The 14,951-nt window shown below is 36.5% G+C and overlaps 1 protein-coding gene across 5 annotated transcripts in view; it reads left to right on the top strand.

The window, feature by feature from the left end:
- pfkpa (phosphofructokinase, platelet a) overlaps nt 1-14,951 on the top strand; it is a 38,028-nt gene that overhangs the window by 19,848 nt on the left and 3,229 nt on the right. For 2 of the 5 annotated variants that reach the window (XM_066683248.1, XM_066683249.1), the window contains exons 13-20: nt 3,583-3,729; nt 6,445-6,515; nt 6,624-6,711; nt 7,764-7,916; nt 10,912-11,076; nt 11,515-11,576; nt 13,377-13,488; nt 14,586-14,685. In XM_066683248.1, the coding sequence (XP_066539345.1) occupies nt 3,583-3,729; nt 6,445-6,515; nt 6,624-6,711; nt 7,764-7,916; nt 10,912-11,076; nt 11,515-11,576; nt 13,377-13,488; nt 14,586-14,685 (898 nt within the window). Of the gene's footprint in view, nt 1-3,582; nt 3,730-6,444; nt 6,516-6,623; nt 6,712-7,763; nt 7,917-9,668; nt 9,822-10,911; nt 11,077-11,514; nt 11,577-13,376; nt 13,489-14,585; nt 14,686-14,951 lie in introns of all 5 variants that reach the window. The other 3 variants (XM_066683247.1, XM_066683246.1, XM_066683250.1) reach the window with 2 other exon arrangements.

Consider the following 14,951-nt stretch of genomic DNA (forward strand, 5'->3'; position numbering starts at 1 on the left):
ATCCTCTCTTTTTATTTGCCCCTGTAAATGTCTACCACAGAATCTCTTCTAAACTCTGTCTAAACTGGCCAAAGTTCTAAATCTCCTAAACTTAGGGCTAGAGGAAGGTTTTCTCAATCCATTCATTCCCAATCCATCTCATTAACTATAACGCCATCAATCTCGCACTGCCATCAGCCTGTTAAGTGTAAGAAGGACATGCTGCCTCTAACTACTGCTTCTTTTTGCTACACCAGTTAACAGACACCAGTGCTGGCTAGCATTGTTGTTTTTAATGGCTATCCTACCCACCCAAAGAGAACAAGGCCAATTGTTCCATCTTGGAGTCCGCCACTTGATGGTCCCTAGCAACATTTTATGAACTGAAACACTATCTCTCTCCGTCAACACCAGACAAACTGACTCACCAGCCAAAGAGTTTACCCTCCTTCATCACATCCTCACCTTCATAACATCTCACACACCCAGATCTAATATGAGACAGCTGTGAGTTGACAGTGAACTGACTTACAATTTTAGTGTTAATGTTAACAATGTCAACACCATTTTTGGCTAAAATCCCATTTCCATAAAAGTTAGGCTGCTGTGAACAATGTAAACACAGAATGCAATGATATGCAAATCATGTAAACCCTATATTAAATTGAACACAGTAACAAGACAAAATTTCAAATATATATTTTTTTCTTTTTTTTGGAAAAGTGGAACTTCCAATTTGTTATAAATGCACAGTTTAAGCCACGAGTATCCGTGATGATATATGGGTGAGTTAGTGCCGTGGCATGGATGACTTGCACATCTATAAAAGCACAGTATATGCTGAACAATGCACCCACATTCTTCATGGATTACAAAAGCAAGACTCCTTAGTAAAAGAGTCCAGGTGCTAAACTATTTCTGATCTGTCACCCACTGAAATGGAGCTGCTGCAACACATGATCAACACAAATGCCAACTTCTTTGAAATGTGGTGCAGGTGTCAAATTTGAAAATGGCAAATATATTTAAAGAACAATACACTTTCTAAGTTTTCACATTTAAAGAGTGATCTTTGTCTTGTTTTCATTTAAATATAGGATATTTTTTTATATAATTTAAATATAGGATATTTTATATTATTTTGCACAGCATCCAAATGTTTATTGAAATGTGGTTAGTACAGTTTGTCCTAAAAGTAAGTAGGTGGAAAAGAAAGGAAACACACATAAAAGTCAAATTTTTAGAAACAAACTGTGGAGCAAAGAGGATCCAAGGCCTTACTGTTGTGTTGTGTTTGCTTTTTTTTGTCTCCTTACTTTTGGGATACCCTGTACGATGACATTTGAGTCTCAAGGTTGTTTTTTGTTGGGTCTTTCTGTTTATTTCTCTCATTATTTTCTTTTCTCTATTTTCCTTTATTTCTTACTTACTTTCTATTCATATTACTTTCTTTTCTTTTTTTCTGATTTTCTCTGAGTCTCTCTCTCTCTCTCTCTCAATTCAATTTAATTCAATTCAATGTGCTTTATTGGCATGATAAATTAGTTCTATTTGTATTGTCAAAGCCTGGGTTACAATTTTCAAACTTTAAGAAGAAAATAAACATTCAAATATGCACACATTATGGAATTAAATATTTACAAAATGTTACATTTTATAGTCTTGGAAACCATTTAAACACTAGGAACACTGGACTGTAACTGAGTCTCTCTCTCTCTCTCTCTCTCTCTATCTCTCTCTCTCTCTCGCCTTGTCCTGTATTATTTAGTATTGTGCCTGTTTGTGTGCTGAGAATGACAGAGCACTTCAGCAGAGTTAAACTGAAAGTGAGGGTGTTGTAAGGCTTAGTACCTTAGTGTGTGTGTGAGCTGTAGCTAAATTAATTTCCTTGTAAGTGTAAATGTTTTTTCTTTTTAAGCAAATAAAAACCAGTTCTGATTCTGAATGTGCTCCAGCATTATCCCGAATGCTGAACAAAATGAGCACACAAGTTTACTACACTGACGAGGGAAATATTGGACTTTATCTGTGTTCAAATATGTGTGGCATCTCGAAAAAATAAATAACAACAAAAAACAACAACAAAGAAGTGAACAACTTCTTTCCTTGACCCAGTAATCACAACATAACAAGGGGCTTTGCTATCATAGTTGTAAAGTATACCTTTTTTATGTTGAGTGGGGTATGAAGTCTGTGGGAAAAGAAAAAAACAGATCTGCAAGGTTTCAACTTTCAGATGAACAGGTCTTAATCCGATCTTATCATACTGCCCATATCCTCAGTAGGCCGCTGATAAAAGTAGCAGCATCACAACATACGATTCATATGAGAGGGTTTGATGGCCCTTTTACTGTACAGACTAGTACTTAATGGGCAATAGTACAGTAATATTATGTTAACAAACTGTATTGATTCATACATTTTAAGTTAATTTTCTGCCTGATACACAATATATATATTTAATAATATACCTGCAAATGTGTTTATATTATTAGGGGTTATATTACAAAACCAGTGCAGTACTTCTGCTGAAATATTGTAGCATTAGTTTTTTAAATGGTCAGGTGCAGAAAATTTTGAGACATATATACTTCATTTGAAAGCATGAGCTCTTACAGATTTGTGCTTTTCCCAAGCAGGGGATCTGATTATTAATCATTAATTCTTACTGATCTGTGATTACTCTAACAAGGAACTCAAACCTAGTGTAGGTTTTTTGGTATATAACTATACCAAACACACACTACAGCAATTACACACATCGTTCTGAAGAACGATGTTATTAATATGTTATTACATAATATGACAAACATTCATTGATTCATTCATTATCTGTAACCACTTATCCAATTCAGGGTCGCGGTGGGTCCAGAGCATACCTGGAATCATTGGGCGCAAGGCGGGAATACACCCTGGAGGGGGCGCCAGTCCTTCACAGGGCTACACAGACACACACACATTCACACCTACGGACACTTTTGAGTCACCAATCCACCTACCAACGTGTGTTTTTGGATTGTGGGAGGAAACCGGAGCAGCCGGAGGAAACCCACGCAGACACGGGGAGAACACACCAACTCCTCACAGACAGTCACTTGGAGCGGGAATCGAACCCACAACCTCCAGGGCCCTGGAGCTGTGTGACTGCGACACTACCTGCTGCGCCACCGTGCCTTTTTGGATCTATGTTTCTGGTCTTCGTCTTAGGTTTTTATTTTTTAGTGGAGGGTGTTGCAGGCATCGTATACCAAAAGTTTCTACATTCCAACATTTATGTTTACACAAGTTGGTCAATGGAAACACTGGAAACATTTCTTAGTGCATTTGTCAATTAAACAGAATTCAAAATATTTAAACAGTTTAAAGTTTTTATAACATTTTATATAAAGTCTGAAGTTTTCTCGAACTGGAATTTGTATTTTCCTTTCTTCCAGGCAAAATGTAGTGAAACCTTTTGGGGTACCCAAATAGTTTTTAAGACCAACTTTGTACATTTATAAATACATTTTACTGTTTGTCCATTTAGGAAAAAAAGTAAACTGAAATGTCACTTTGCAAACAGGTTTTTATGTATGTATTTATTTTATTTATTTTTTATTTTAGAGCAACTTCAACGTGGCAGTGTTGAACGTTGGTGCTCCTGCAGCAGGTATGAATGCCGCAGTCCGCTCTGCAGTCAGAGTAGGCATCTCTGAAGGACACAAGATGTTCGCCGTCCATGATGGCTTCGAGGGATTCTATAAGGGACAGGTAAATTCTTTCCTAACTCGGCGTGCTTCAGATTTCCACAGGCATAATATTACCCTGTCAGTGCGTGTCACATGCAAAAAACTTATAAACCTAATCCTATTTTGGGTATGTTTTTGCAATTTTTTTATAGATCATATTATAACTTCAACAGCTGAACATGTGTGTATTGGGAGCATGTGAGAGGAACCTATTCGTCTCTATTTACTCCTCCCTGATTAATTCTTGTATTACTTTTAATTAATTACAGACTTTTTTTTAAAGTTCGCTTTTTGAGCTATTACTAATTTGTCTGATAGATAAGGTCTCTCAGATTATATTTCAGTAACTTAACACTTTCCTAAGTTTCCAAGCTGGATTACTCAGCCATGCTTTTAAATAAATTGTGTTATGGTTAGAAGGATGGAAGTATTGTCATATGTGGATCATGTCTGTATTTTAATGTTTACTAAATTATGAAGTCTTTCTGTGTATTGTGGGTGCCGGTTAGGTTACTAGGCTGACTTAAATTTTGAGTTAATTGAACTTCTAAAAATAAGTTGAGAGAACAAAGATCTGTGTCATTCATTCATTATTAGAAGTTCTTTTAACTCTTACCTCTTTTCATTTTAAGTTGTGTATATAAGTTAAAACACGTGCATTTCCATGTCAGTTATATCTGTTTTAAAAAAATCTCAAAAATATATTTATTCATATTTTTGTTTTTAATAAATAATACATGGTAATACAACCCTTTATCTATGGTGGTCAGCATAGTGAGCTTAACCAACTGTTTAACAACTGATGGAGCTTGATGGAGAATAGTTTCATTGAAATCTGTTATAATTACATGAATTTGCTTGCTGAATATACTTCAGTAAAATATATTTTCACTTATTTCAGTTACCTGAATATATATATCATCACTGTCCAAAGAAAAGAACATGTATCTCCAATGTATACATATATGCATATAGAGGAGGTTGCTGTAATGCAGTATAAACATGGATAACCAAGCAAAGAGGAGTAAAACGGTGAGCTGGAGGACAAAGCTGCAGCACTTTGACCTCTGACCCCATGCTTCTACTCTTTGCTTGGTCAGCCAGATAACACACCAGGATTAGTCTAAACCAATAATGTGCTCAGCCTCTGCTGCAGTACCACTCTGTGTTAAAAGGGGGCAATGGAAAGGGCCCGTCGTCAGTTCACTGTTAGGGCTGGGACAAGGTTGAGAATCAGTAGGACAATCAGTTGCTCACTGATTATTTTAATTACATTAATTACTCTGTCACCAGAGTAGATAAAATCTAAATCCGCTGTTAATCTAGAAATACAATCGAAAACATGGTGTGTGTGTGTGTGCGTGTGTGTGTGTGTGTGTGTGTGTGTGTGTGTGTGTGTGAGTGAGTATGGAGACTAAACAGAGCTATATATTACCCTTCACTTCTGACTTTCACTACCATATTGATCATGAAAATGTATCCATTTTCGGAACTAGCATGGCTGGTTTGAACAAGTCATGGATGAATTCACCCCGGTGATGAGCCAGTCTGATCCAATTCCACATTATAGCACTCTAAGGCCCTGATGCATATAAACAAGTATATTTTGTGTGTGTGTGTGTGTGAGCACACTGCTTGCTAACGACTGTGATGTCAGCTGGGTTTTGTGTAATATAAAACAGCTGAAAGTCTAATGACTTTAATGCCCCAATCTTAAGGGTTAACTTACACATCTAAGGTTTTTGTTTCTATTGTGTATTGTTGTGTCAATTTTTTAGAAGCATTTTGCCTAAAAAATACAATGACTAATAATTGCAAGGACAAAGCTATTTGCAAGGACCAGTGTTCTTGGACTTAATGAAATATAACATTATTAATTAGTGTTTGGGATTCGGTTTACTCTTGGCAGCTAAGAATACTCATACATCCTTCCATAATATCTGGGCATTATATTGTGGCTCTTCAAAGAATAATCATCAGTCTCCATTCATCCAATTTTAGTTCACTACATTTGAAAACAGCAGGTGCCCTTCACATTGTGTGAAGAAATGTCATTATGAATGGACCAAGAGAAATGCTTTAAAATGACTTGGGATCAAATATTTTTACATTGATTTCTACTGAAAAACAAGAAGGTTTTGCTTTCTCCAATAAGGTTACTATTTTGGATAATATATATATTTTTATTAATAGTGATTATATAATAACATAAAATATGCCTAAAAGAAAGATTTGAGTCTTTCAAATATTTCCAATTTTGTGACCCTGCCCTGTTTTACAGGAGGCAACACCATGCAAGTTTATTTTTAGAGCCACTTTTATACACAATTGTAATTCAAATTTCAAACATGATGGCATTTAAAACTATAATATAGTGCAATAAAAGAAAGGCATGATTAAAATGATTCAAAGATAAAACCAAATCAAAGCATTAGGACATTCCTGAGATCTAGCACCTCAGACAGGTCTTTGCATTTAAAATGATACAATAAAAAATATTAAATATTAATACTAAAATATAAAATATAGAAGCAATGCAGGAACTAGCGTTGTTGCAGAATAAATATTAAACAAGACATTGATTGAATGATTTAACTTAAAATATTGTGGTATCACACTAGGTACTGTTAAACTCCATTTCTACCAGGTTGGTGTTGTTTACTTTAGAAGCTATTCTACCACTATTGTACCGTTCCCTCCAGTATGCAATTTCATGTCTATTATGCATTTTTCTCAGATTAGAGAGATTAAATGGGGGGACGTAGGTGGCTGGACTGGTCAGGGAGGATCCTTGCTGGGAACTAAAAGGTAATTGTTAGCAAGTACACACACACATTAACCATGTACATGTAAAAAATGGTCTTGACAATGTTTATTTGATGTATTTAGTCAATAGATTGGCCTATTTTTTCGTAGGACACTGCCTGCAAAGCACGTTGAAAAAATTGCAGAGCAAATGCGGAAATACAGCATAAATGCGCTGTTGGTCATCGGAGGATTTGAGGTAATGGGTGGTACTCATTTTATTATGTTATTTTGGATTTGATAGTTAATGTATCACAAATTACAATGATCTAGTTAGTACTGTATGTTAGAGATTTGCTTTTGATTTTTGGATGTTTGCAATTGTATTTACTGTTAACTGTAATTGCATGATATTTGAAGACTATCATAATATATTTAAGTATTAAACATTATATAATTGCTTAGTATATACAACAAAACTGATCCGTGGTACAGAGATGCTCTGTTAACTCTCACTCCTTTCCGTCAAGTTTTTCCTCTGTAGTGTCACCTAAAGCTCACACGACCTCCTGCTCTCCACTTCTCTTAATTATGACTGTTTCAATGCACATCTGACCTGTCTCATTTTATTCTGAGCTCCATGGTTCATTTTTCACTCCTGCTCTTTCAGCCGTTTGTGACTGATGAGCAAAACATAACTATACTCTGACAGAAAGGCATTCAGATGGCAGGGAGGACAAATGAACCGTCCATGAGTGACAAATCCTTAAAGAAACAATTGACCTTTTATTGTAGTTGGAGTTCAACTGCTCTTCAAAGTCATTTCATGCTTCTCTGTCGAGGCTCACCCTGCTCTCTCTCTGTCTGTGAGTGGGTGTAGAATACAAAGACTTGTTTCAATGAAAGAGACTGTTTTAAATGTGTTTTAAACAGCATTGGAGCTGGGTTATTTTTTACTAGTGGACAATCTGTGACTTTATTTCGTTCCGTTTTTGCATTCGTGATATAATTAGAAATTGCATTTTATGGCTATTACACAAAAAAGAGATTAAGTTATAGTTCCTTTTAAGGTAAAAATAATCCAGCTTGAGAAATGTATATTCATTGCAATGTTTTTGGAGTCGTACCTGTGTCTGTCTCGTGCTGTACGTTGTGATAGACTTGACTCTTCCCTTGGCTCAGTTTCACTCCTGCCTTCATTCCCTCTCGTGCCCTGTCCTCTTGCCACACCCTCTTGCATACTCTTCCCTTCCCATGGCCACTCCCAGCAGCAGCAGTCCACTAAAGCACTGGCTCTGCCCTGCCCTGCAGGCCTTCCTGGGGATCATGGAGTTGTTAGCAGCTCGTGGAACATATGAGGAGTTGTGTGTGCCCATGGTCATGGTGCCAGCCACAGTTTCCAACAATGTGCCAGGCTCAGACCTCAGCATTGGCGCAGACACCGCTCTGAATGCCATCACTGATGTAAGTCCGGCTGTCAGCCAATCACGAGACGGGCTACACCTTCTGTTTACCAGCACCCAGCCAATTAGAAAGCAGAACAGAGATGGAAATCATGACAACCTGCTGTCCTTCTTAAAGGAACATTCTGGCCAATATAGTGCAACCCTAGATAAATATAATAGATTCCTATTCACCTTCGCACATTCACTTTCGCAGTAGTTTCTAAAGTGAGATTTCTCAATTTTAACTGGAAATCTTAAATGTGACAGTAAGTTTTAAAGGACCTTTTTTGACAAACTAGATAATGCTACTGAGCACATTCTGAAGGCAGCTAATGCTAAAAAACATTGTAGTGTATTACTGCTTTATTAATTGTCACAAAAGAACTACACAAGAACCACTGAGAACACATCCTCTTATGGTCAACACTGGAGCATAATATTATAACAGTACAATGTGAATGCTGAAATTAAAGATTACAAATCAATATTTATACCAGAATGCTTCTTTTAAGATACTTAATAAAAGCTAAATAATTTAGTCAACAACTAAAGTGTAGACATCTAATCTTAATAGGATCCCATATCAGCTCCGAAAACAAAATATATATGTCATAGATGTCCAATGTGGTGACAGCTACAGGGGAGTAGACAGTGTTATGTCCTGCAGTAACTCAAGGCTTTAGCTGGTAAACTCAAAGGCAAACTGAGTAGCTCACAGGTAAGTGGTGATGATGGTGGTGATGATGATGATAATGATTGTGATGATGCTGATGAAGGCATGCTGTTGGTTTTGTGCCTGCGGTCCTTGCCCTTGACTGTGAACCCACATCACCATAGCTCAGAACCCATTTTTCTTCGAGTTGCACATTGAACTTATCTGAAATTTGGAGTTACATTTAGAAACTGAGATAAAGACACCTCCCTCCCACCCACTCCATATATATATATATATAGTAGTGTTATATATAACACTATACAGTAATGTTATATATAACATTCCAATCAGTGTGAATATATATAAGTAAAAAATAAAGGTTTTTATTATTTATAGATTTATAGTTTATCTTGGGCTGGGACAATGCCAGTGAGCTGTGAAGATGTCAGCTGGGAAAAAGTCAATAAACCAGAACATTTGTTTTACATTTATTTAAACTAATCAAAAGTAAGGCTTATATATGTTTAATTTTCCATATATATATTCCATGTTGTCCCAGCTCTAATCCTAAAAATATGGGATTTATTTAAATACTTACAAGTGATTTAAATAATTGTTTAATTACATAAAGAAGTGATAGCTTGATAGTAAGAGGGCATCTTCCACATTTCATCCTCAGTCCATCCTCATCCTTGGTGTGTTTGTAAGTGGCCACATGCACATGTTGGTGTGCTCTTAGATGTTATCCTTCTGCTGCTGCTGCTGCTGCTGTCATGGCAAAGGGTTGCCCAGCATTTGCGTGTTTATTGCTATTTTTTAGCATCTTACACGATCACACCTCACACTTTTCAGCGTGGATGAGTGAGTTACGTTTTTTTTTTTTTTGGGCCCTTCTTCCTCCTCCTCTTCCTCCTCCTCCTCCTCTTTTTTTCTTAGCCATTGGGAAGAAGTTGTGGCTATCACATGGCCGGCATGTGGAGGACATAGTCACTCCAGCACCAGTGCGCCCCCTACTGCTCTAATGAGACCTGCACTGTGCTGTGCTATCTTGTGCTGTTTGCTGTGTTGTGTGTGTGTATGTGTGTGCGTGTGTATGTTTATTACGGGCCGTATCAGGCGCTTGAGTGTCTGCTGCAGCTGTATGATGCTCGGACCACCTATGAGGAGTTTTGTGTCCCGATCTGTATGCTGCCTGCCACCATTAGTAACAATGTACCTGGCACTGACCTTAGTATAGGGGCAGACACTGCCCTTAATGCCATCGTGGAGGTAAGGGACAAACGCCACTATGCTCATTTTTCATAGTATAATAAATTAACTCTGACAGTAAGCTTTATTTCATAACTAGTTAAAGTTGTTTATTATTGGAGTATTTGTTACTATTCTAGTAGATTTTATTAACTCATTACATAGCTGTTTTTTAAAAGATCACCCAGTCTGAAGTAAGAAGTAGAAATGTAATTTATATCTTTATATTTTATCCTGGGCTGGAGTGATATGCAATGTTGAAGAATCAAAAATTCAAGCCAAAGTTATATATGGAATCTTTATTTTTTATGTCATACCAGTTTGTTTTAAATTAAGACTAGATTCTTTGTGCAGAGGGAATGTCAAAACCTTAAGGTCCTTTTATAGTGAATCTGAGTTCTATTATATATTACTCCATTTGAAACCAGTTGTCAATGATTACCAATAAACTGACAAATGTTCCTGGCCTCAAACTTAATTTAATCCTCTAAAAAGGATTTGAACATTCTGAGTAAAATTCTCATTATATTAGCATTACATATAGATTTTTGGCATTTGTTTCTTGCCATAAAATCTAATATGGCATTAACTGTAAAACAGTGTCAAAATAGACATTTTATGATCAATTTTCACTTTATTGAATTAAGAAAGTTTCACTTTCTAAAATCTCTACAAACATCTGTGATAAAAAATCATACCATTTTGTTGGTAAGGGAGACAGCACTTTATAAAAAATGTAAAATTGTTTAACCCTAATTCTAGAGTATATTTCTATTAATTGGAACAAAGGTTTGCCTGTCTATCAGCCATAGCTTCTTAAATCATTCTCAATTGTATGATAGTATGATATTATATATATATATATATATATATATATATACAATGTGTGTGTGAGTTATTAAGACCTAAAAAATGAAGTTATAATAAACTGTACTTCTAGTGCCTCTTTAAATATTTATAGTTTAATCTGTTACTTTTCCAACTGGTTTAAAATTACTGTCTTGGGCATGGTAGCAGCTCATTCTGAAAAAAAAGGTTGGATAATGGATCTCAATAAGTTCAGAAGCTTTAGGCCTGATAGGAAATTCATGTGTTTTTTTTTTTTTATTAGACATGCGATCGTATCAAGCAGTCAGCCAGTGGGACAAAGCGGCGTGTGTTTATCATTGAGACAATGGGTGGCTACTGTGGATATCTGGCTGGTGTTGGTGGTCTGGCTTCTGGGGCTGATGCTGCTTATATTTATGAAGAGCCCTTTGACATCAGAGATCTGCAGGTATCTGTCATCTACTGTCATTTTGTATTATGGTATTATAATTATTAGCTTTTTATAATGCTGCTCCCCCTTTTTATCAACTGTAAAATTGCTTTTCTAAATAGCATACAATAATTGCAAAATGAAGCTAGCACAGCCTCACTGGTTTCAAATAACTTCTAGAAGGCTGTGAAACATTGAGAAATATTAGTTATATCCTTAATGCTGGAAACAAATGTGTAGATTATTTCATAATTCACATTCCAAGAAAAACTTTGGCAGAAATTTATAGTAGTGTAATTTGGTAGTGTATATTGTTATATCATGATAGATTCAGACCTTTAAAAATCACAGTGGTTTTGAGAAAAGGAATTAATGGTTGATAAAAGCTGCATTTCATTCTTGCTGGCCCCATCTGCTGGTCACATGGAAAATAATGTCTTTTGTGTAATTATCCAGTCCAATGTGGAGCACTTAACAGAGAAGATGAAGACTAGCATTCAGAGAGGACTTGTTCTGAGGTAAACTCCAATCTTCAAGAGTAGATATATGATTGAAGTGTCCCATTTCATTTCATGCTTTTCTAATGTTATTCTCCAAATAACTTGAAAGCTAAACCTAAAAGCCTAGTCCTGAACTGAACAGATTTTTGAATTGTGATTTTCTGTTGAAAGGAAGATATTAGACTAGGCCTAATCCCTATGTGAGAAGCCACTCCTTAGTGTTACAGTTTTTGTTCTATGATTGTATAGTTCCTTCATCATATTTTAATTAAATACATTTAAAACAATTATCTGAATGATGGCCCTGTGAAGGACTGGCGTCCCCTCCAGGGTGTATTCCCGCCTTGCGCCCAATAATTCCAGGTAGGCTTTGGACCCCCCGCGACCCTAGAATTGGATAAGCGGTTACAGATAATGGATGGATGGATCTGAATGATGGTAAAATTTGTCCTGGCCAGCTTAAGGTGTATGTAAGGTAAAAAACAGTATTTATTTTCTTTTTTCCCAAGCTTTTACTGAGGATTGCCACTTTCATGGTCAGAACAGTCAGGTCAAATCACAGGCAAGCAAATAATCTTTAGGAAAATCCATTCTCAAAAATGGAAAACAAACCAAGAAGCTATATGATATGAACAAGAAAGAATTGCAAAGGCCCAAGGCTATGAACTCAGCTGTAAACATGATTTCCTCACATGCTGCTACAAGGTTATTATACAATGTCATACCTATAAAAATTTTAAACAGGCAGTGAATTGGCTGCATTGACAGATGAAAAGGTTGTGTCTTGCAGCTGCTGTGATTTCTACAGTGGTCTGTGCCTTGACTGTCCAATAGAATGTTTGGACACGACAGAGAAATCAAGATTATTAGGAAAGAGTTGTGCTTGGTTTTACAGACACATCTCCAGAAAAACAACACACCTGTGCTGTCCCTCCTCTCAAACAACTCTTTCCAGCTGCTCTGTCTAGTCACAGAAAACTAGCACTAGTGTTAAATGTGTACAAGACCCTTCTCTGAGCATCTCTGAATGTGGTTTGAGGTAAATGTGGTAATCTGTTCACAGTGAGTCTTGTGGGTGTTTATATCTGGCATGTGAAATCCAGACATGATCCAACCTCCAGATATGTATGTGAATGCCAGATGTGGACTTCCCAAAGCTACACAGAAACAGAAAGGTATAAAGTGAATAAAACTGTCCATGAACAACTACAGGTCTGTATGGCAATGGGAGGAAGGAGCCAGGGAGGATCCAGAACAGGAATGAACTATTCATCATGTAGAAATCAAAGCCCACATTGTGAGACAAACCTGGATGTGTTGACATTTCACGAAGGACTGACCAATAAAAATGGCCATACATTTTATTACAACAATCTCCACTACAATTAAAGAATATATATGTCTTCTCATATAGTCTGCAGATGTTTATTTGTCTAAAGATAAAGAGTATTCACTGTCAGTCCGGCACTTTCTGCAATTCCATGCAGTGTGAACAACAATTCTTTCAGAACAGATCAGATCAGATGAGGGTAATTTTGGAGCCTTTTTGATTGGAATGTATTGGAGCAGAGCCCTGAAGGTCTGCTGTCATTCACCTACAGTTCCCCTTGTTTCCAGAGTGTCTTTCTTTGTTTGTGTATTGTTTTTGTATTTGTTTGTTTGTTTTGCTTTTACATTTATGGCATATAACATATTAGAGCATCTTACAATTCTAATCATGTTACAGATGCCAGTTAACACAGTTTAAGGAGTTGTGTAAAACAAATGTGCTGCCTAATACACTTAACCAACCACCAGACATTTGGATTTATCTTCCAGGAATGAGAACAGTAATGAAAACTATACCACAGACTTCATCTATCAGCTTTATTCTGAGGAGGGCAAGGGTGTTTTTGACTGCAGGAAAAATGTACTGGGTCATATGCAGCAGGTAAACACACACACCCACACACACACACAAAGTATACAGACAGAATATGATTGTGCCAGAGGATCATTTAAATAAATAAAAATGTTGTAAATAACAGTACAGTCTTTTCTGCATCATATTTATGACATTGGTTTCAGCCCATTCCACCATATCTTGTTCTATATTGCTGAAACCTTTACTCAGCTTATATATATATATATATATATATATATATATATATATATATATATATATATATATATATATATATATATCTGATATCAGATATACCAGATATAAATTTAAAATTTGGTGGCACGGTGGCACAGGTAGTGTCGCAGTCACACAGCTCCAGGGGCCTGGAGGTGTGTTCTCCCCGTGTCCCGTGGGTTTCCTCCAGGTGCTCTGGTTTCTTCCCACAGTCCAAAAACACATGTTGGTAGATGGATTGGCGACTCAAAAGTGTTCGTAGGTCTGAGTGAGTGAGTGAATGTGTGTGTGTTGCCCTGTGAAGGACTGGTGCCCCCTCCAGGGTGTATTCCTGGCTTGCGCCCAATGATTCCAGGTAGGCTCTGGACCCACTGCGACCCTGAACTGGATAAGCGGTTACAGAGAATGACTGAATGAATGAATGAAAATTTAAAATTACTTCCTTATTTCCACATTAATTGTCCTTTTTTTCAGCTCCATTTGCCATGTAAGTATTCTTAAATTTCTTAGCTTTCTTTGATCCTGTCCTTCATGCAGAAATAAATCACACGTGTGATGTGCTACTTGATTTAATTATACGTTTGCAGGAAATATACAGAAAACAGCGGAGAAATGTTTTAAACATTCATTTATTGACATTGTACAGTGTTACCTCTGCATTTAACCCATCCGTGGCAGTAAACACACACATGGGCAATGAGCACACACCCATGTGCAGCCACAGACAGCCTTCCCCAGCGATATTCTATCATTTGTGTTACTGAAAAAAAATCTATTTTTAATTATATATTTTTTTCAATATCATTTATTGGGAATGTTATTGATAGTTTTTAAATTAATTTAAATTAATATTTAACTTGATTTTGTGTATGTTACTGGAATGTTACTGGTATGTTATCTTCCAACAGGGAGGGGCTCCATCTCCATTTGACCGCAACTTTGGGACAAAAATCTCTGCCAAGGCCATGCAGTGGATCTCAAAGAAGCTGAAGGAATGCTACCGGCAAGGTAATCTACCACAGAAAATACAACCAGACTAACAGCACTGAGACTCACACAGATGAACAACATGATAAAGTGACAGAGAATTTGTGACCACACTAACTGCTACTTAATTGTTTTTTTTTTTTTTATACAGTAGAATTTATAACTTTGTATGATATATCTTTTTAATTGTTTGCCTGTGCCTATGTGCATGCACTTGACATGACTAATTACTCTCTGCAAATTATAACTTTGATGCATTGTTTATATTTTTGCCTCTTTTGCATCTG

This window comes from Hoplias malabaricus, chromosome 10 (genome assembly GCF_029633855.1).
Source record: "Hoplias malabaricus isolate fHopMal1 chromosome 10, fHopMal1.hap1, whole genome shotgun sequence".
Classification (NCBI taxonomy): Eukaryota; Metazoa; Chordata; class Actinopteri; order Characiformes; family Erythrinidae; genus Hoplias; species Hoplias malabaricus.